The sequence below is a fragment of the Taudactylus pleione genome, unplaced genomic scaffold (genome assembly GCF_031769625.1).
Source record: "Taudactylus pleione unplaced genomic scaffold, aTauple2 ptg000244l, whole genome shotgun sequence".
Taxonomy (NCBI): Eukaryota; Metazoa; Chordata; class Amphibia; order Anura; family Myobatrachidae; genus Taudactylus; species Taudactylus pleione.
Genome location: NW_028284646.1, coordinates 10,762,976 through 10,786,465, shown reverse-complemented (window position 1 = coordinate 10,786,465; position 23,490 = coordinate 10,762,976). Strand labels below are relative to the sequence as shown.

Sequence of the window (23,490 nt, the reverse complement as noted above, 5' to 3'; positions counted from 1 at the left end):
GGAAGAAACCTAAGTAGGGAGGAGTGGCATTATTCCCGTCTCTACCCAACAAACCATGGCAGCCCTAATGAATGAGTAAACTCCTTGGAGTTCTGTGGTAGAATGTTGTGTTTCAAGGCATTAGTCAGCTGTGAGTCTGATCCTAACTCTAAATTTTCACCAACCAACTTCCCATTTTATAGAATTACAGAGTTATACTTAGTCACTCAGTTATATTTGAAGGGGGATCTACAGGTAAAAATAAAAACCACATGAAATGTTCTCTGTGCAACTGAATTCTTTAATCAAGATGAAAAATACAAAGAATATTCTTGTTTCAGTTTCTTTAAGAATGACGCCAACAAACCAATGAGAATAACATACAGTACAGATGCTACATTGCATGGAGTGACTGACTGAAGCTGTCAGTCTAAATAAATTCACCTTGGTAAAGTCTCAGCTGCTAACCATGCGGATCAACAAACAAACTTGATGATGCATGAATACTAGTAATTACTTCATTTTCATAAAAAAATGTTTTACCCGCCTATAAATACAAAAATACCATCTAAAGAAAAGGATTCATACGTGCAGAAACATTTGTACAGAGATCTTTCTTGTTAAACCTCAGCTATCACGAAAAACACATTAAACCTCCTCTTTTTATTTTTGGTCTACAGCAGAGGTAGACGACCAGTGGCTTGTCAGCACTTCTGGAACTAAAACACCCAGCATGACCGGACAGTGCGAATGCATACTAGTGAATAGTAGGCATACTGAGTATTGCAGTTTCACAAAGGTCTGAAAGTACGAGGATGCTCAGAGTTGGTTTACATGGTCAGCTTGATATAGATATTATGCAACTAGGCATAATGTAATAGTTATTTGTAAAAGTACATTCTGTACTCTATGACCTGGAGAATGTAGGATTTAAATATCTTGAAATAAAATGTTACACAAAACACATAGCTAAACGTCATTTTTCCAAACAAGAAATTCTAGTCTTTATAAAGACATTTTTTCCATAAAATCACAACAGGTAAATTAACTTATTAATAAATTAAGCTGTGCATCACAAATACATTATCAAGGTGAAATACAGGCACTTGACAGTATAATGTGCAAGGCAAATACCCTTTACTGATAACAGCATAAGGCAGTCTAAGTTACAGCCAGTGTATACATTCACTATGGAATTACTGGGTTTTTTTGTTGGTAAAACCAAACTTTCATTTCATTTTTCAGAGCGTAACGTAGGCACAATCAAGGGTCACCCTAACATTTCGCAGATGGATGTCATTTTTGTTTTTGGAAAGAAGAGTGATCTATTTTTTATTTAAAAAAAAAAAAAACTACGAGTGCAAATTTATTCTTGAAGGTCTCATTTAAATATAAAAGTACATAGGTATACAATACGTAAGATATTTTGGTATAAAATGACTTGGAATTCATGAAACCTGCTACTCTTAGAGAAAAGATATTGCATATTGTGAAACTGCTAAGATTGTCATTCTAACTCTTCCCAATTCTCTGTGAGGTTGCCTTTGCTTCGCCGTCTAATGCTAACCAGTTTGCCGGCTGATTTAATACTCCACCTAGAACTGTTTCCTGAACTTGTCAGGTTTGTATATTTAGAGGTTCCTTTGGTTTCATCCTCCCAGCCTGGCCAGGAATGGTTGTCATCATCTAGTGGGCCTTCTGTAAAGGATGGGTGCTCTTCTACCATAATTTGCGGGGGCTCCCAGCCCTCAATCTCATCTGCTTTCTTTGGTTGAACATTCTGTTTTATTGCCAAACTGTCCCAAAAACCAGTTTTTTTCTCAGTCTTCACTTCCTCTTTGGTCTTTCCAGAAGGTCTGCAGATAATGGGAATATACAAAGTGGTTACAAAAAGGCTTGAGACTATGTAAACAATTATACTCTTGATGACAGTCAGGAGTGGGTGCACACAGTGTCTTTCAAATGTAATGGTGGTGTCAGGCACTTTCTGCATGCAGTGCATAATTGTCACAGGAACCAAGTGTTTATCATCTCTTTACACTTAAACAATATCTGAAATACATAGAATGAGCCGTACAGTGACAGAAACTCATCTTACACCACTGCAAACCCCCAGCAATTCAGACAACCAATTAAAACAGTTCACTGGGCATATGAGCCCTCAGAGAACAGTGATTCTCACCAACATCTGACTGGGATACATAAGTTGTTCTTCAGGAATAGAGTAAAATGTGGTTAGCGCATTCCTGCAACCTAGCTATGTAGTTAAGGACTTTGTCCAAATGTGTTCCATAAGGCGATTGGTCATTTTTGCCAGAACTGTATGTATGAGCAGCCTTACAGTCAGAAAGTTTGATGTGCTTCGAAAAAAAGCTTCTCAAATCACATGCTTAATGTAAATACATTATATATATATATATATATATATATATGTATATGTATATATGTATATATATCCCCAAGACATTCTTTTTTTTTTTTTTTCATCATTAAATTTTTATTGAATATAGTACAAAATTTTTATGGGGTACAGAAAGAGAAAAAAAGAAAAAAAAAAAGGGGGGGGGAACATACATAAAATAAAAGGATGTGGCAGTACACTTGAAGACATCAAACAAACAAACAAAAAAAAAAAAAAAAAAAAAAGGAACCAATAAAGGAACCATAGCTGCCTGAACATGTACTTAGATGTGCTAGTCCCGCTCTGGAGTCTCATTTAGATTAAAAGGAGAGGCACCCTGAGGAACCGGAGAGGGTAGGGATAGGGGTGGCGGTCCTCCATTTGTGACATACAGATACCAAGGATACCATTTTACAGTAGGGGATGAAATAGTCACAGAGTGAGGAGCCTCCCTCGTCTCCATTTCAAAATGGGATTGTGTTTTAGTTATGACTTTGGCAAATGGGGGAGGGGAAGGGGATTTCCAACTCTGAGCGATAGTAGCTTTAGCAGAAATCAGAATATGGCCAAGAACATATCGGTCAGATTTGGGTACAGAGATTGGGTACCAGTGGAGAAGGGCGAGGGAAGGATCTGGGATTAAGGTGAGACCCAGGACATCTTTAATAAGATTGAACACTTCCTCCCAAAAGGGGCGTATTACAGGGCAATCCCAGAAGACATGAAAAATAGATCCTTCAGAATGACAGAGACGCCAACAGAACTTTGAGACTGTAGGCCAAATTTTATGCAATCTAGAGGGTGTCAAATATAATCTATTTAAAAGTTTTACATACATCTCAATATGGTTAGTGCATTTAGATATAGAGAAGGTAGAGAAATAGATAGTCTCCCATTGGGAGAAGGTAAAGGTACGTTGAAGATCTGCCTCCCACCGGAGCTGAGCAGGGGACTTAACCGTCGGGGCTATGGGGGAGAGTACGGAATACCAAAAAGATATTGCACCCCTAGAGGAGGGGTTATTAAATTTACTCAGAATTAGATGTGGTGGAGTCTGGAATACGGTAGGGCCGGTGTTCATCAGAGCATACCAATGTGTGAGTTGGAGATAGTAAAACCAGGCTGATGATCCCAATGGGTACTTAATGCACAAATCTGTGTATGATATTAAAGAGGACGGGGAAAGAAAGTCTGCGAAAGACACCATGCCCAAGGACATCCAGTAGGACAAATTGAGATTAGGCAAGATCCTGCTCAGCGCCCGAAGGGAAACATTTCTGGTAGGTAAGGCAAAATCGAAATGGGCCAAGAGACTGTTATCCCAAACTTTTAAAGTGTCCAATATTGTTTTAGGGAATAAAGGGGGTTGTGGTCGCAATCTATAAGGTATCCATAAAAGGTCAGGGAGGGGAAAGTGCCGCAGGAGTGCATGCTCCAGATCAACCCAGGGTTTGACTGCAGGAGGGAGAGACCAGTCACATATTTGAGAAAGAAGGGCCGCTTCATGATATCTAGTCAGGTCAGGGAGATTAAGGCCTCCCTGAGGTTTAGGACGAACCATGCGACTATAGGCCATTTTATGAGTTTTGCCTTTCCAGATATATGAAACCATCAAGCGGCGCATCTGTTGCAGTAGCCTCCCTGGGACATCATATGGAATAGCACGGAATAGGTACATCAGTTTTGGTAAGAGCATCATTTTGAACGCCGCTATACGGCCCAACCAGGAGATCTCGTGGCTCATCCAGGCAGTGGCTAGAGAGGACAATTGCAGCAAAAGGGGAGCATAATTTTCAGTAAAGACACCATCAATAGAGGAAGGTATATTAATTCCCAAATAGGATAGGGAAGACTTTTTCCAAATAAAAGGATAATGACTCTTTAATGATCGTAAATAAGAAGGTGAAATATTAATAGGTAAAGCTTCAGTTTTTGTAACATTCAATTTATAATAGGATGCTGCGCTGTAAGTATCTAAAATGCCTTGGAGCGATGGCAGCGAAATCTCCGGGTCGGTGACAAACAACAAAACGTCATCTGCAAACAGACATAACTTATGGGAGGTATCATAAACAGAGAGCCCTGGGAACTCAGATGATTGTCGAATCTTTTGCGCAAGAGGTTCTATGGCCAACACGTATATTAGTGGAGAGAGTGGGCACCCCTGTCTTGTGCCGTTAGAGATTGAGAAGTGTGAGGAGAGAAATCCATTACTAAAGACACGAGCAGAGGGATCAGAGTAAAGGGCATTAATGGATCGGAGAATATCGCCCCGAAATCCATACCGATGTAAAACCTGACGCATATAGTCCCAGTGAAGCCGATCAAACGCCTTCTCAGCGTCAAGGGATAAAAGAAGGCATTGTCCCTTATTGAACGATACCCATTCCACTAAATCCAAAACCCTTCGGGTGTTATCAGGAGCCTGGCGCCCATGGACAAACCCAACTTGATCAGGATGTATCAGACGGGGGAGCAGTGGGTTTAAACGATTGGCGATTAATTTAGCAAAAATTTTCACATCCGTATTAAGGAGCGCGATGGGTCTATAATTTTTACACTCAGAGGGGTCTTTACCAGGCTTCGGGATGGTGACTATTTGAGCTTCTACCATTTCGGGTGGGAAGGATCCAATATCGGAAGCTTCCGTAAATAAATTTAGCAAAATTGGGGAGAGGGCTTCAGTAAATACAGAGTAAAAGGAGTTTGAAAAGCCATCAGGACCAGGGGCTTTGCCCCTGGGTAGTTTCTGAATGACTTCCTGAATTTCCTTCAAGGACCAAGGGGCGTTCAGAGACTCCAGGTCGTCCGCATCCAGGGAGGGAAAAGATAGGTTATCTAAGAAAGAGGATATAACAGTAGCTGAAGGTTGGGGGATTGAGGGATCCTCACGTAGATTATATAATTTTGCATAATAATCCGAAAATAAATTGGCAATGTCAAGAGGATTAAGGCATTTCGCTCCCGAGGGGGTTAATAAACATTTAATTCTATTGCGAGCTTGCTGGCCCCTCAGCTTCCGGGCTAGTAGGCGGGAGGCTTTATTACCGGCCGTATAGAACTTGTGTCGTAAACGTGAAAAAGCCGCCTGCATACGTGAGATAAAGAGCTTTTGGAGTTGCGTTCGCACTTCTTGGAGTTGTTTGCGCAATGCTCTAGTGGGATGATTTTGATTTTGGGACTCTAAGGACCGAAGGGACGTTTCCAGATTATTCTGTAATTCACGAGAGCGAGCCTTAAATTGAGCTCCTTTTTGAATGGAAGTACCACGGAGTACTGCTTTTAAGGCACACCAATGTGTGAAAACAGAAGTATCGGTAGGGGAATTAGTTTGAATATATAATTTAAGAGAATCTGTTAGGGCCTGCCGAGTCTCTGAGTCTTTTAATTGATACTCAGGAAGGCGCCAGGGACGCTTAGAGGAAATGTGTTTGCCTATACTCCAAATCCACAGGACAGGCGCGTGGTCAGACCAAGCAATAGGGAGGATTTTAACCTTTTTAGTAGATTGTAGAGTTCGTTTATCCAGAAGGACTAAATCGATTCTGGAGTAACTATTGTGGACCGAAGAGTAAAAGGTATAATCCCTCTCATCAGGTAGATAAGTACGCCAAGCGTCATACAAATCATATTCCGCCAATAATTTCTTAAAGGCCAGCGATGGGCCCGTTACACGAGGGGAAGAGGAATGTCCCTGCGGCGAGGACCTGTCTAGTTTAGGATCGAGGACTAAATTAAAGTCACCCAGCAAAATGAGAGCACCTTGTCTAACTTTAGATATTTCCTCAAAGGTGTCTCGTAAAAAGGGAACCTGTCGGGAATTGGGGGCATATAAAGATACTAAAGTAATTAAAGTCTCCTCAACTTTCCCAATGAGAATAAGAAACCTGCCATTCCCATCTTCCACTTTCCTATGTAATTCAAATGGAGTGTTAACATGGAACAGTATAGCAACTCCATTACGTTTGAGAGGGCTTTTAGCAGTATAACATACAGGGTATCTATGATCCTTAAATACGGGGGGGGCTGAGGATGAGAAGTGTGTCTCCTGGAGAGCTACAATATTAGCCTTATGATGATGAAAAGTAGAAAGAGCCAAGCGTCTCTTTTGTGGGGAATTAAGCCCCTTGACATTTAGCGAAAGAACCTTAACCATTGGGACATTGAAAACAGTGCATAATGTAAGCTCCTCCAAGTATACATGTCAGACAGCAGCAAAACAAAAAGGAAAAGTTACAGATGTACATAAAAAAAAAAAAGAAGAAGGAGAAAAATAAAAAACTAAGGTAAAAAAGAAAAATAGAGAACCCAAAAGGCCCGGTATATCGGGCCACAGTAGTTGCCGTGAGAAAACAATACGGCAACATGGTTAACATGTGGGGCGGGTCGTGACAATACCCATCCCTGAGACCTATTATGAGACATAATATAAACATATAATGATATAACATATTTACCTACCCCTCTCCATCCTAACAACAGGGAGATAGTCCCAATACATATTATGATGGAAAAGAGGATAGGAGGAGGGGAAAGGGATTATTGTAGTCAAACAGTAAACCACTTATTGTAAACAAAACAATACACAGAAGTTGTAAATAAACAACAGACCTTTACACCAGTAAGTTCTTATGAAACGACATAACATGAAACGACTGCAAAAGAAATCCAAATCTGTATCTATGAAAGAAACAGAGTTCTGACGTTGGGAAAAAAGAAAAATGGAAGGGATTTCAGAAAAGGCAGCAAAAATCGGCTTCATCCCACTCGAGACCACTCCGATTGGATAGGGAGAGCTTGTGAAGGTGTAGGGATCGAGACCGGAATCTCCCATTCTGCTAGTAATTTAACGCCAGCTTCCGGGGAAGAGATTACAAATGTCGAGCCATCTTTTCGTACTAGGAGCTTCACCGGGAACCCCCATCTATACTGGATGTCGTTATTCCGAAGCGCCTTCGTAAGAGGTTGGAATGTCCTCCGTGTATTTATAGTATGAATCGAGAGATCAGGAAACAACTGTAGGTTATTAAGGACTTCCACATCTGTCGAATCACGTGCCGCCCTGAGTATCTCTTCTTTGATGTGAAAGAAGTGAAGTCGCAGGAGAACGTCTCTGGGAGAACCTGCTGGAGCTGAGCGGGGCTTAGGTAGGCGATGAATGCGGTCGATCAATAAGTCCCGAACTTCTACAGATGGCAATAGCTTCTGAAAGATATTTAAAGCAAAGGACTGAAGTTCTGAATTTGATACCGATTCCGGGACGCCTCTAATTTTAACGTTGTTCCTCCGGGATCTATCTTCTAAATCTGCCAATTTGTTTTTGACCGCCGTCAACTCCGTAAGGACCGAATTGTGAGAGGTTAGAAGGTCATTATGCGAGGAGACTAGTTCTTGCATCTTAGTCTCCAAGTTATTCGTGCGGTCTCCAATACCTGTCACTTCAGTAGTGAGTTGCTTAATAGACACTTGAAAGTCAGAGGTAAGGTCCGTGCGGAATGCCTGAAGCATTTGGTGAAGAGTGCGGACAGTAAGCGGAGCATCAGCAGAAATATCAAGGTTGACGTCAGGGACAGGAGAAGGAACAGCCTTAGTTGTCAGCGGAGATTTCCCAGTAGAAGAAGAATCGGTGGTTCTCTGTGCTACAAATTTAATAGGAGGCGCGAGAGTAGACAACTTGCCTCTTTTGTTGGGCATACTGGCGTCTTCGTATAGCAAATATGGGAAGATAGATGGTTACTGTTACCAACAGTGTAGTATTAGGTAAATATGGGCTGTGGAGGTCTCATAGGGATGAGAAAGTAAATCACTGAAAAAACATGACAGCAATGTATGCTATTATCCTGGTATGAGGAAGATATAGAGGAATGCAATGTTCATCCAATAGGGGGATTGTAGTATTGGAATGGATAGGGCATACAGAAAGTTGATAAGTGCAGAACCAGCAAGAAGCAAGTATGTTATGGGCATGTAGTCCTGATCCAAAATGGCGCCCTCGGCCTCCTCAGAGGCGTCTAATGGAGTCTGGTCAGCAGCAGCCCTGGGAGAGGAGAGAACCGGCACAGCTGAGGAAAGCAAGGACCAGGGGACGCACTCACCGCGACCAGGAGCGCCGGGCAGCGCCCGTTACAGCAGCGCCACGCGGGACCCCGCCGGAGCTCCAGGCCACGATCCGCGGCACCCGGATGGTAAGTAGATCCACTCAGAGGGATAAGGTCGGCCGGCGGGGGACAGCGGCTAGTAGAAGGCGACCCGGCATCCACGGCAGCCGCAGGGCAGCTCCGTGTGGAGTTTCGTCAAGCCGCGCGGCACTCCACGATCCGCCGCGGGCAGATGACCCAAAATTTAGGCCGCGGCTTCTGGCGCGAGAAGGCCTCTGGTCTCCCGCCTCCGCACCAACGATTCCGGGAAGGCTAATTTCACTTCCCCTGCACCTAGCTCCACCACAGCCAGTATGTGGGGGAAAAAAAAAGTCCCTTTATATGCTGAGGAAGGGGTTTACAGGCTTCCTCGGACGGAGCTCCCGTACAGTGCTGCCACTCAGGTCTGCAGTCAGGCCACACCCCCCCCCCAAGACATTCTTGAAATATATAGGACGGTTAAAAACTATACGTCATAAAAAGTACATTTTGTTGCTGTTCTGTGAGAAAAATAAACACAAAGACCGGATTACCAAGATTTTCTACTTACTGTTAGTAAGAAAAAATAGAACAATTTAATAAGCAAGGAAACACCAATCTAATCTCGCTCTATATTTCTATTTATCTTTATCTATCTCTCTCTATGGGATGAAGGCAAAATAATGGCAAATGGTAGGGTGGGTATGGAGCGACAAGGACAGAGCCATGACAGGGGGGAGGGCGCCGGGAACGGACAGAATGGAGGTTGGGACAGGACAAAAGTGTAATTCAGCACTCAATCTGCTGATTTATGATGCTTTGTGTACTGTCCTGCAGCATATCTCCTATATCTTCGAGTGTAGCAATAATCCACAAAAAAAAGGACACCGCTCCTGGGGTAAATGTACTAAGAATCGAGTTTTGGTCGCAAATCTACTGAGAAGTGAGTTTAGCTGAAAGTGAGTTTTCCGATGGTGAAGCAGATCGAGATTTCTCCCCCTATTTGCGAGTTTAGGCGAGATTAATCACTCGAGATTGCAGTGTTTTCTCTCTGGCAAACTCACCCGGAACAAGCAGCCTGCACATATCAGTGGGATATGTGTAAGTGGCTTGTGTTTTGCACCTGTAAAAAAATTGTTTAAAAAAAAAAAAAAAGACGTGAGGTCCTCCGCCAAAAGCCTAACCAGCTCCAGACTTGTCAGCCTGTCCTGGTACCTACAATTATGAGGAACAAAACCAGTATGGTTCTGCCGTAAATTAGGTACCAGCACAAGGCTGCATGGCCAGTCCTGGTTTTAATTATAGGGGGGTAAAAAATGCGTAGGAGACCCCCTATAATTAAAATTAGCACCGGACCCAAAACGACTGGGGTGTAATGCCACAGCCAGGAGACCCTTTTACCGGGTCTCCAGAGCCAAAGCATTCTCACCCCAAGTCGCTCAGGCCAAGCCGGGGATCTCAGGGGAGGTGGGGACCCCCAAAAAAAGGGGTTCCCCCACTCCCGAAACCCCAGGCCTGGTCTGAAGTCCGGGCTCTTCCCCGCACCCCTGGGATATGGGTACGGGGGTAATAAAGTGTTAAATTTAAAGAAAACTATTGTATTTTACAGTGGAACTACAGGTGCCAGCATGGCTGCCCTTTGGCACTTGTGGAACTATAAGTGCCAGCAGGCGGCCAGCACCCGTGCCTACACTGTAAAATAAATAGTTAAATAATGACATAACACAAACACACACCTTTTTTTTTCTAATCTAGGAGCCAGGATGAAAGTGTAGGAGCCAGACCACCGTCCCCCACAAAAAAATTACAGGAGTGAGTAGACAGCTATGTGTGTTATGCAACTGTTATACACACTATACTACTCCACAAAATAGTCACAGTTGAATGGTTACAGTAAAATGGAGGCCCCCTCACTGCTCTGCGCAGCTCCCCTGCTCCACTCCACACCCTCCATTAATAAAGGACCACATTTCACATAAAATAATGGTGCCAGAAAGTACAACAAAACCCCCCTCCCCTCATGGTCATACCATAGACCCTACTACCGGAGAGCTCTATGCAGCCGGAGATAGGAGACAGACAGCCGGGACCAGTGGCGGATTTACCGCTAGGCAACACAAGCGGTTGCCTAGGGCCTGTCGAGTCCCAGGGGGCCCGCTGACAGGGATGTAAAATAGACAGCATTTTTTCTTGCCCTGGGCTTGTTATATACTTCCGGGCCCGACAGGCTGTCAGTGCATTGATTGGACAGCTGCCAGGTGCCGGTTCTCTAACTCACGCCGCTCTATGGGAGTGAATCCCCCGCTGAAGCAAGCTGTCATTGCTGCCTTCAGGAAGTTGGGGGGGGAAAGTGGTGTGGGCAGAGTTACCAGCAATGATGGGGAGTTGTGGGCGGGTGCAGTGATGAGTGATGCCCGCCCCCTGCATGGATACCTGTGCTGTGGATCTCTCATCAGCCCATCTCTGCCCTAACCCGGGCCCCGGCGTTGTGACTGCTGCCTGAGATAGAATAGTAATATTGCCCGTCACTGATGCGGTGCTCGGCAGCGGGTGCCGTGCTGCTCTGCCATCACTCTTGAGTCAGCACAGCTCATGGTACGTGACCTGTTCCTCTGCCGTCCCCGGTGCTCCCCATCCCCCACCAGAGCCAGTCCCCCTCTCCTGTTATTCATGTCAGTTATCCTCCCTGGTGCAGTGTGTAAAGCTGGCCACACACTAGACCAACTTACATCCAACCAGCCAACTTGTTGATTGGTTGGAATGAAAATCTGGTAACGTATGAGAGTAAATAATGATCAGCAATTTGCTCCTAAATGCCAGAAAACAGATGAAAATGGTAATTCAAACAAGTTTGTTAAATGTTTGATCTAAACTATTTGTTCAAACAACAGTTTTGGTCCATTTTCCAGTGTTTGGGAGCAATTGCTGATTGAATTCCTTACCAGATTTTCATTCCAACCAATCAACTAGTTGGCTGGTAGGACAGATAATCTTTAGATGTGTGGCCAGCTTAAGGCTGCTGTGATAGCAGTGCTGTCAGATGGGAGAGAGGGGAGCTGACTTCTTACAGTAGCTGTTTCTCTCTGGGGACTCACTTCCTAGCTGTCTCTCCCTAGGGGAGCCCTTCCTAGCTCTCTCCCCCTAGGGGAGCCCTTCCTAGCTGTCTCCCCCTGGGGGATCCCTTCCTAGCTGTCTCCCCCTGGGGGATCCCTTCCTAGCTGTCTCCCCCTGGGGGATCCTTTCCTAGCCGTCTCCCCCTGGGGGATCCCTTCCTAGCCGTCTCCCCCTGTGGGATCCCTTCCTAGCCGTCTCCCCCTGGGGGATCCCTTCCTAGCCGTCTCTCCCTGGGGGATCCCTTCCTAGCCGTCTCTCCCTGGGGGATCCCTTCCTAGCCGTCTCTCCCTGGGGGATCCCTTCCTAGCCGTCTCTCCCTGGGGGATCCCTTCCTAGCCGTCTCTCCCTGGGGGATCCCTTCCTAGCTGTCTCTCCCTGGGGGATCCCTTCCTAGCTGTCTCTCCCTGGGGGATCCCTTCCTAGCTGTCTCTCCCTGGGGGATCCCTTCCTAGCTGTCTCTCCCTGGGGGATCCCTTCCTAGCTGTCTCTCCCTGGGGGATCCCTTCCTAGCTGTCTCTCCCTGGGGGATCCCTTCCTAGCTGTCTCTCCCTGGGGGATCCCTTCCTAGCTGTCTCTCCCTGGGGGATCCCTTCCTAGCTATCTTAATATGGGGACTCTCTTCCAAGCTGTTTGTCTCTGTGAGGCTCTAGGGGCTCACTTCCTTGCTGTTTAAATCCACAAAACTCCCTTGCTTAACTCTCCTTCAAAGGTAGGGATGGACAGAGTGGTTTATCATCGGTGGGGGCACAAGTGTGGACACTTAACCTTGGAGGGATAATCAGAGATGGAGGGTGGGACTAAGAGATGGGTAAAGTGCATTAACATCGGAACTCAGCCATGAATGGCGGAGAAACACTGGAACTCCGCCATTGATTGCAAAACATTGACAATCAGAATCAAATCATCAGTATTTACTAAACAACACTGGTCAATGGGCGCGATTCACCAAGGAACGCAGAAATCGAGAAGCGGTCGCAGGCTACTTGCACACAGGAAGTGGCCCATATGCTGAATGAAGTCAGGTCAACCACTATTGTGCGTATGAGTCCGATGGTTCTCGATGTTACCGATGTTTTCGCTGTCTTGCTAACTTCTCAGGCTGAGTACAGGAAAGAGGGTTGCATTATATAGTGCTGGGCGTCTGCATCTCGTGCTACGGCGGCGGTGCGTATGCATTCATTAGCATATTTTTCACAGCGACCCGGAGTATGCGTGTGCAGACTTGTGATCCGTGCTGAATCGGGCCCAATATCCTTAGCTGCCTGTATCTGGGGGGCTCCCTTTCTACCTGCTTTCTCTGGGGGGACTGCCTCTCTAGCTGTTTATCTCTAGAGGGCTCCCTTCCTTGCTGCCTCTCTAAGGGGACTTCCTTCCTAGCTGTCTCTTTGGGTGAAAAACCCTGTTGGCAGTAAAATATGGCAGATTTGGCCAGTGAAGCTACCCCATATGAACAGCACCGGTATTATGGCGGTACTTATATCACCACAGTACCTGTTCTTTCAGCAGATTAACATCCTTTATGTCAAATTTTTTTTTTTTTTTTCTTGTAGGGACGGGTGAGGGGGAACCCAGACCAGTAACTTGCCTAGGACCCCATGAAGTGTAAATCCGGCTCTGGCCGGGACATACAGGAGGATCAGCGTAGACTGGGACAGACAGCAGGGATCAGAGCAGGCCAGGATGGAGAAGAGTCGTCAGTGCAGGCTGGGACGGACAGAGGCACAGCAGTCACCGCAGGTGACACTCAGCACATGCACTCCTGTGCATGATATGAACACCGCAATACTATAAGCACAAATCTCCGCCGGAGCTGATGAGGATCTGCTTCCTCCCTCACTGCAAAATCTAGTAGCAAGGCAGCAAAATCTGCTAGCCATGGCGACCTGGCCCCCAGGATTTGTCGAGCCCTGCCTTAGACAGTACAGCTTTATTACACACATATATCAATCACACATACTTACCTGTACAGCTGGTCTGCCCACTTCTCCAAGTAGATATCCGTGTGGAATGACCTGCAAAAAAGATTGTATACTCATCCTCGCACTGGTCTCCGTAGCATCCAGGGGGGTCTTTGCAAAAAAACAGAGTACCCGATCCATATACTTACCATTAGCGGTGTATGTGTGTGACCACATACAGCGCTAACTGGCTCCCGACTGAACAGTGAGAACAGTCAGAGGCCGCCAGCCAATCAGCGGCCGCTAACGGTAGAGTGGCCGCTGATTGGCTCCGGCTCCTGACAGTTCCCACGTGGACAAGTCAGTTGTCTGAGCCAATCAGCAGCCACTCTACAATTAGCGGCCGCTGATTGGCTGCTGGCTTCTGACTGTTCTTACTGTTCAGTCGGGAGCCAGTGAGCGCTTTATGTGGTCACACACATACAGCGCTAACGTAAGTGGATGGAGCGGGTGACAGTGACTTCCCTAGATGCTACGGAGACCAGCGCCAGGATGAAAGAGTATAGAATCTTTTTTGCAGGTTAAATTCCTTATGGATTCTACATGGGACAAGTGGACAGTTCACCTGGCAGCAGGTTAGTATGTGTGAATGGGTAGGTGTATGGAATAAAGTTTTATTAGGCACGGTGTGTGTGGTGTCTTTATTTATTTTACAGTGGGGGTACGGGTACCAGCCACCTGCTGGCACTTGTAGTTCCACAAGTGCCAAAGGGCAGGCATCCTGGCACCTGTAGTTCCACTGTAAAACACAATAATTTTCTTTCTATTCTTCACTTTTTTACCCCCGTACCCACAGCCCAGGGGTGCAGGGAAGAGCCCCGGGCTTCAGACAAAGCCTGAGGTTTCAGGAGAGGGGGGACCCCTTTGTTGGGCCCAAGTGACGTCAGGTGAGAATGCTTTGGCCCTGGAGACCCGGTAATAGGGTCTCCGGGCTGTGACATTACACCCCAGTCGTTTTGGGTCCGATGCTGGTTTTAATAGGGGGACCCCTATGCATTTTTTTTCCCCTATAATTAAAACCAGGACTGGCCCTGCAGCCTGGTGCTGGTACCTAAATTACGGTGGAACCCTACTCATTTTGTTCCACATAATTTTAGGAACCAGGACTGGCTGGCAAGTCCGGAGCTGGTTATGCTTTTGGGGGGGGACCCTATGTAATTTTTTTTTTATAAAAATACTTCATATTAGGTATACAGACAGAAACATACACAAATCACACTGATCTGTGTGTGTTTCTGCCAAACTCGCAGCTCAGGAGGTGAGTGTTTAAAACTTCAATTTTACAGTGAGTTTGCTAAAATCTCACACGAGATTGGAAACTCTATTCTTAGTAAATTTTCCGAGTTGCATCTTTTTCGTGTAAAGTACTTCCTATTTTGGCCGATGGTGACTTTTTTTTGTTTGAAAACTCACATGAGTTTTAACAGTGAAAAGAGAGAACACTTCGAAACTCACTCGAGTTTGTCTTTAGTAAATTTGCAAAATGAAAAAAATGCCTAAACTCACCCAAACTCTATTCTTAGTAAATTTACCCCCAGGAATTTAACAAAGTATATTTAATAAATCCGCACTACATATACCACCAAAGTTTCAGTGTTAGTACCTTCTTGACTGTCTTCAGGGTAATGCACAAAATTACATAATACAATGGTGTTTTTTCTTTGCAGGGTTTTTTTTCTAACCATGTTTAGAAAGCATTAAAACATTGTTAATCAAGGTTTCTAATACATGGCAAATTTTCATGAAAACATTAATGCAAATAAAATTGGTTTAAAAAAATTTAAAAATAAATAAAAGTGTACACCAAAAAAAAAAAAATCCAACCCTGCTTCTTTGTATTATAAAATAAAAACAACCAAAGAAAAACAAACATTGGCAGACCTGCTTGGGAGGACTAGTGACTTTGGTATCTTTTTCTGTCCCCACTAGCCCTGTGCAGTACAAGAGAAGCTTTGTGTTGTGCGAGTGCACCTGCCAGAATCCAGCATGTACCTGACACCATACATACATTAACATTTGAGAACCGTAAAACTAAATTGTATCTTCTTTTACCTGGTCTTTTAATTCTTACCCTTTAGATTTAGGAGATTTTGATCCTTTCAACAGTTGCTGTTCATCATCTTTGTTAAATATGGATGTCACGTCCTTCCAGCCTCGAAAGCTGGCGCCCTGAACCTGGAGAACAAATAAATACAAATGAGGTTATTCAATTGTACTAGACTACAGGTTCTCAAACTCGGTCCTCAGGACCCCAAACAGTGTATGTTTTCCAAGTCTCCTCACAGAATCAAATGTAATATAATTATCTCCACCTGTGGATCTTTTAAAATGTGTCAGTGAGTAATGACTGCACCTGTGAACCTGCTGCGTGACCTGGAAAACGTGAGCTCTGTACTAGACAAAGAAAAATACACAGGCGATATGTATCACTACAGAGAAAAGGTTAGAAGTATTTCATTTACACTTTAAATATGAATTCTGCATACAACTCATTTCCAGAATCAACAGTCAAACATTGAGCATTTTAGTCCACTCTTTGGAAATGTATCAGTCTGAACGTAGCACATTTTGCAGCCTTCTGGAGAAGATATCAAAATTATATCATAACAAATCTTGATTAATTTCAAAAGTTTAGTACAATTGTTTATACAGTCCGGACTGAAACTTGAACTCTATTTATATTGGAAATTACAGGTTTATTTGTTCTGTACTCCTCCTGCATGTACTTTCATTTACCCCAGGACAGTGGCAGGTGGGGAGTTTGACTGGGGTGGTGCACCTGTCAAATCGTAACGCAGGTGTCATAAAGCGAGCTCAGGGAGGACAGAAACCTCCCGTGGAGCAGAAGGGCTTCTACTCCACGGGAGGTTTCTGTCCTCCCTGAGCTCGCCCAGGAGTGAGCAGGCAATGGCGTGGCTTTAAAGTGTAGACAGATGAAAGAAAGGTTTATATTTAGATTTTACTTTTTTTATTATGCATTTCCTTTTAAGGAGTTAAGAGGACTATCATTTCCATTAAGAAGAAGCAGCTAAAGGTACAATATTTGGATGAGGAGCGCTTCTGCTCTGCCTGTCCACACTACGTCCAGGTAACTGATCCGGCAGTCTCTAGGACCTGCCAAACCACAGCCGCACATGCGCACCCTGCTGCTGCGTTTTTCCTCACTAGTGTTCCAGGTTAATGGATGCGCCCGCCAAAACTCCCATAACTAGAGCCTGCAGAGTACTGCCATAGAGGAGCATAGTGCCACTAACCACTGGGGTTAGTATCATCATACTGCCTGCTGCACTACAATGTCCTCGCGCTCCAGGCTGCTCTATACAGTTACTATACCTGTATATCCCGGTCTCTCTAGGCAACATCTTGTTTCTACCTAGTAAAATAAACCTAGGACCTGGTTAAGCTGTACCATATGTGAACTAACCGCCACCAGCATCAACATACTGTGTAACATGCTTAACACCATTATACACTCAGGCCAAGTGCATTGTTTGAGCAAATATAATTGCACCCGGTGTGCTGAACCCAGACACGTCTTCCACTGTGACATAATCCTAACAGGCTACACAGTCCAGCAGCCACAAGTTAATAGGTTGCGGATTCCAGCGCCCTACCCCAGCTGCGCAGTATTCTGCCAATAATAACACATTATTAAAGGAAAAACTAACATAGGTTATAATAATTTCCTGTGATGTTTCTTGCATCTATTACTTAATTGTATACAGAGACTATTTTAAGTGCCCTGACTTTCCTACTCTCTTTGCAGGTAAAGCTAGTTGGTTTGCACAATGCACAGACTGACGCTATAGTGTTCATGCCCCTTAGTCAAACTTATTTACTTTTTAATGCTGTCCACTGGAAAATCAGAAGGGACCAGATCAAGTTGGGAAAAGTGCGGGGGTATAGTACAATAAAAAACAATATCACCGAAATGCATACTGTGGTTATTGAAAGAATTAAGCTAGGGGGACCTTATGACAAGATTCACAGGAAAGGACGTCATCATAATTCCTCGCTCCTCCCACTTCACTGCAGAAGTAGGCGGGATCTGGGAGGTTTGTCCACTATACCAGGAATTCCACAGTTCCCCAGGTATTTTGACAGAGTGGGCAAGTATTCCCTTTACAAATAATAGTTTATCATTAGCATATGTAAAATCACACATCCATGGGAATGTTGACCATTCAAATATACTGATTGTGTGGTCCTTAAAATATGCATAATATAAATTGGAAATGACTTGTTAAGCTTTAAATAATAAAAACAAAAACACATGAAATGGAAAACCTGCTGTATAAAACACTAAAGATCTTCTCCAGCAGATACATTTGACAGAAGCATACCTTTGTGACTCATTAAGATTGCATGTGTGGGTCAGTTTGGCTGTCTTAGCTATGTTGCTCTCTTTGTTAAATGTGAGCCCAGGATACTTCCTTCCTTTACTTCCTGCAAGCAGCGGAAAGCCGACAATACAGGATAAATCTCGTGTGAGCTCACTCCTGTTGAGAAAACTTGTCTCTACATCTCTTGCCAACTGTTTGATTGTTGCATGCTGCGAAAAAACAGCACCCACAATGGTCTGGAAATAGGAAAGGGCAAGAAGTGATGGAAATGGCCAGAGCACTTTCCAGGAATTCACAGTATTACGGTACAGTCAGGCACAAGATTTAAAAATATAAAAAGCAGGACTGCAACATACACAGATCAATGTTCTCTTCAATAGAACTAATAAATGCAATATACAGAACAAACACAGTCACAAATAAAAACCACAGTAGTTGTCAAGAAGGGAGCAGATAATAAAGTAAAAGAGGAACAAAAAAATAGAAAGGTAAAAGATCTGTGCCATCTACAGACTGGCAGCTGCGATGCTAATGGAGGAGGCTGCAGTAGTTACAGAGTAGGGAATATCTATTAGTTTTACTTGGGTAATAAAGGCATGGATCCCAGCTATATTTTGAAGATGGAGGTAACATAATGGGTGGAATCAAGAAGGACGCCAAGGCAGCAATCTTGGGAGACTGAGGAAATGTTGGTGTTCTTGATGGCGAGGGAGAATAGAGGGAGGAGGTGAGTGTGGAAATAGAGGAGATGCTTGGTTTTGAATATATTGAGCTTTATGTGGAGATAGACACATAAGAGAGTAGAGAAGAGGAGGATAGGCAGATTTGAGATGGTACTGTAGGACGAATGAGTGAATTATTTCCCCAAAAAAACTTGTGCAGTGATAATAGCAAGGGGCCAAGAACAGAGATTTGTGGGGCCCTAACACAGGACATGTTTTAGATGGGAAGAATGTGCTAGAGAGAAACTGAAGGAGTAGTAGCATGTAGTATCATGTGATCTTATAAAACATATCTATTAATTAAAAACGTAATAAGTTCAGAGCAGAACCAGATATCTGTATTTTGATCTGGATTGGGCAGATTTAACGTGGTATATAGAAATATATGTGCCCAGATTCCAACTAACATTTAAACTTACTGCGAAGTTTCTGTTTGCTCAGGCTGATGTCCTGCATAATATATAGCAAAAATACCTTTCCTGCTGTGAGGACCTGGTATACAGAATACAACCACAGCTGGAGAGACACAGGATGTCTACCTCTGTAGTATAGCATTAGTGTCTGTGTAATACACTCAGCAGCTATGGATACACACAAAAATGGAACATGAACCATTTTTCAAAGTAATTTTGCTTTGTCAATTGTTGCACATGACTTTTCTGTAGAGAATACCTTGTTTTTGTTCTAATTGACGGCATTAGTGCGAGTAGAACATGCCATGTAATACTATGCAGTGAGAAAATGAAATCTATAGAAAACAGTGTCACCAACTGGTCAAATTATAATCAAGAATCAACTATTAACCAAAATCTCTACTATTGTATGAGAATAGAAAAAAACGGAGTCTATCTTTGTAGAGCTACAAGTATGCAAAGTACAGATGGAAAGTATAGAAAACAACTTGAAGGGAGTATTAGAGACACCATGGACCATATCCCTAAATTACACCCTCAATACTTATGTTAGTAGCATGTATTCCTCTGGGCCTACTATTTTATCCGTAACCTGCTCTCGCTTCAAACTATGAGTTAACACAGGCGACTGCAACAGCAAAGCTAGAAGTAAATTTACTGCTTTGAGCCAGTACCACTATGCAGAAGATTACGTAAAGGAAGCGTTACAAAAAATAACCTTATAGATCACCTTGGCATTGTATATAGTATTAAATACTACTACAAGCATTGTACAATGCCTGGGCTTGGGCCTACATGTTATTTGGCCCTGTCCAATACTGCATCAGATTTGAGTACAGATAAGTAGTTTTCTTCTTAACACAATAGGGTATCTCTTTATTTACATAATTTGAATACTGAGACAAACGTCTAATAAGAACCTAAATGAAACAAAATGTCTTCAAGAAACAATATCTTACATCAAAGCACTTACAATTGCAAAATCAAGACAAAAAAAGACCTGACCCTGCTATTGTTGATTAACATTTATTTATATAGTGCCAGCATATTACAACGCGCATTACAATTTACATCACTGAGTAATAACAGAGGAAAGAGGGCCCTACTTGCAAGCTTACAATCTATAGGAGAGTAAGTATTTGATACATGAGGATAAAGCTGGCCATACATCTACAAGCCAATTCCCAGTTCTGTCGATCCGCTATGAAATATTAGGACATCGAAGATCGATAATTAGGAAGCGGATTGAATGTGGGAAACAAAGGACAATTCAGAACCAGCGCACTTGTGGAGTAGGGTTGATTGTTGTGCTTTCAACATAGATGGAGATGTTCAGAAGGTTACTTCTGTTGACTGGTGGGATTATTATTAGCCATGTTTTTGATATATTAAAGTTTGAGGTAGCGACAGTACATCCAAGATGACCAGTCAGTGACACCTGCCATTTAAAAGATCTGGAGAGGATAAGTAAACGTGTATATCATTTGAATAGAGATGATACTGCAATCCAAATAAGATGATCAGCTTTCCAAGAGACAAGGCAAAGAGAAGAGCTTAGGACTGAGGGGCCTATTCATCAACACTAAAATAATGTTTTTAAGGACATTTTCCTTAATTACAGTCATTTTAGTATTCATAAACACACTTAGCACAGGAGATAACACTGATATCTCCTTGCTAAGTCCCCCTGCGTTAATTTCCACATTCCCCATACATTAGTATGTGGATATGGAAATTATGGTATTCATCAAATTCCGAAAATTATGTATTTTCGGAATTTGATGGTGTTACTATACGCCACTGTGAGGTGGCATATAGTAGGTGACACTTACCTGCTTCCAGCTGGGCAGGTCTCCCGGCGTTTCCCTCCGGCGCTCTGGTCTCTCCTCTCCGTCTGCTATGCTGTCACGTGTTCTCCCAGCAGAACACAAAGTTTAGAAAACCCCCCCCCACTTTTTATTTTTTTCTAAACAGTACTGTGTTTTGCTGGGAGAACATGAGACAGCATAGCAGACGGAGCCGGAGGCTGCTGCGCGGGCAGGTAAGTGCTGGACGGGGGGGGGTGAACAAAATTACCGCATCTGTAGGCAGTGCTGCGCATGCGCTGGCTTTACAGATGTAACAGCGCATGCGCAGCTCTGTTTCCAGCTGCGGTAAGTTGGAGCAGGCAGGGAAAAGTATCTATTTCCCGAAAAGCTGTCATTGTAAAAATGACAGCTTTTCGGAATAGAGAGTTATGGAGAGGAGGAATGATGAATTCCTCCGGTAATTAGGTAGAACTCCATGCGAGTTCTAAACCTAATTACCTCCAGTTTAGGTATGATGAATAGGCCCCTGAGCCTTATGGTACTCTAACTTGTAAAAGAAGCGGAGGTGAAAAAAAAAGAAAGGTGGTGGATCCAGAGAAGGGAATACTGAAAGCGCAATCTGGTAAGTAGGATGAGAACTAGGAGAGGAAAGTGTCCTGGACCTAATGAATGCAAAGTTTGTATGAGATGAGTGTGTCCAACACTGTCAAATGCAGCAGGGGGATCCCAAATAATTAGAAGTGAGCAATGGCCACTTGATTTAACAGTGATCAAATCATTGGCCACCTTGGAAATTGCAGTATCAGAGTGTTAGGAACAAAACGTGATTGAAGAGGACCAAGTAGATTGTGTGAGGAAAGAAAGCAGGTAAGGAGAGGGTAGGCAAGTCTCTCTAGAAGCGGAGGGGAAGTGAGATGGTATGGTAATCACTGCGTGCTTGAATAATGAGGTGAAACTACCAGAAGTTTACAGATTTTAGTTAAGGTTGCGATTAGCAAAGGGGAAAGGCGCTGACAGATTTGTGAGGGTATAGGATCAAGAGGAGAGGTAGTAAAGTAGGAGTATAAGAGAAGAGTAAATACTTCACATTCATTTATGGAATCAAATGAAGAGGGGGTATCAGATGGTCTAGGGATGGATTTGAGCAGGCATCTGATTTACCCACATCCCAACCATGACCTGTACACAACTATACCTCAGTTTCAAATAAATGCCATCTGGCACCACCAATCAGGACAGTACCTCACGGCTATTGCAATATGCTAGGCATGAAAATGTAACAAAAAATGTGTCTCCTCCAATGACCCCACTTCAAGCCACTGGCTTCATGTATGTCATTTCTTCCATCACACACAAGTTGATTTCTATTACATGAATGTGTCAAGATCAATATATATATCTATATATCTCTCTATCCCAATGCCTGCCAGAATTTAATGGTATAATTCTCTAACCAGGGATTTTCCGCCAGATAAAATAGCTCATATATATTGAGATCACCGCTTTTACATTATAAAATGTCTGAAAATTCACTGAGATCTGCAAAATGTAAGTGATAATGCTCCCTAATTATTTCAGTTTGGTTTTTTGGGGGGTTTGCAAAACAATTTGAGGGAAAAAAGTGGGAGGTGTGACAAATGCCCCATATTATAGGAAATTCAGGTGAGGAGATCCATAAATGACAAATGTGTGTAGCATAATATGGATGAAAGACTGAAGAAAGATGCAGTAAATAGGAAAATGTACTTCTTTAGAACACCCATTATTTGTAACCTGCAAATGTACAATGGTTCTCTTTTCTACAACATTAGACACTCCGCCATTGTTGTGCAGGCCTGTATCACATCCAAAATGTAATTTGACAACTATAATTGCCAAGCATTAGACGCTTGTCATTTGAAATAAAATCACTTTTATTTAATGTAACTAATATTATGATAGGTGTTCACCTAGGGCAGTGGTTTCCATTCTTAATTGGAGTGGGAGCTACTTCAGAAAAATGAGATGTCTTGAAGAGCCACATTATATTTTTCAAAACTAAAATAGCCAAATTTTTCATAGAAAAACAAATGATGCATGTATTAATATAGAGATAAATATCAGTGTATTAACAAAGGCATTGTTGTGGTTATTAGCCAGATTTTAGTTTTCAAAAATAAAATGTGGAGAGCAGTCAGCGGGGAGCAGGGGGCTGCGGGTTGTCGGGGAAGGGGATTGTGGCAGGGGTTTGTGCAGACGGGACAGTGGATGAATAAGATACTTACCTTACCTCCCTTCTGTTCTGGCTGCTCTTCCGTCTAGAGTTGTTGCTAGCCTCAGTCCAGTCCTCACATGTCGCTGCTCCTCTTTCAGCAGCCTTCATGATGTCATGCACGCTGGCTCACAACAAGTAAAAACCTTATTGAACGGGCCGGCCGCGGCAGCCTAGGTAAGTGGCAGAGTGGGAGGGCAGGATGGAGCGGAAGGGCTGGTTACTTCTATTGTGCAGCCGTGGGGGCAGGAGCGGACCTGTCACAACAAGGGTATAATAATAACCGGATTCGAGCCACCATCCTTATGGCTGCGAGCTATCGGTGGCTCGCAAGCAACGGGTTGGCGACTGCTCACCTAGGGTTTGGGAGTTAAGATCATTTAGC

The 23,490-nt window shown here is 43.6% G+C and overlaps 1 protein-coding gene across 1 annotated transcript in view; it reads right to left on the bottom strand.

The window, feature by feature from the left end:
• Positions 1-259: 259 nt before the first annotated feature.
• TDRP (testis development related protein) overlaps positions 260-23,490 on the bottom strand; it is a 99,539-nt gene continuing 76,308 nt past the window's right edge. The window contains exons 3-4 of the mRNA XM_088479760.1: positions 15,640-15,743; positions 260-1,835 (exon numbers count right to left, since the gene is read on the bottom strand). Coding sequence (XP_088335886.1) covers positions 1,487-1,835; positions 15,640-15,743 — 453 coding nt within the window. The 3' untranslated portion in view covers positions 260-1,486. The remainder of the gene's footprint in view (positions 1,836-15,639; positions 15,744-23,490) is intronic.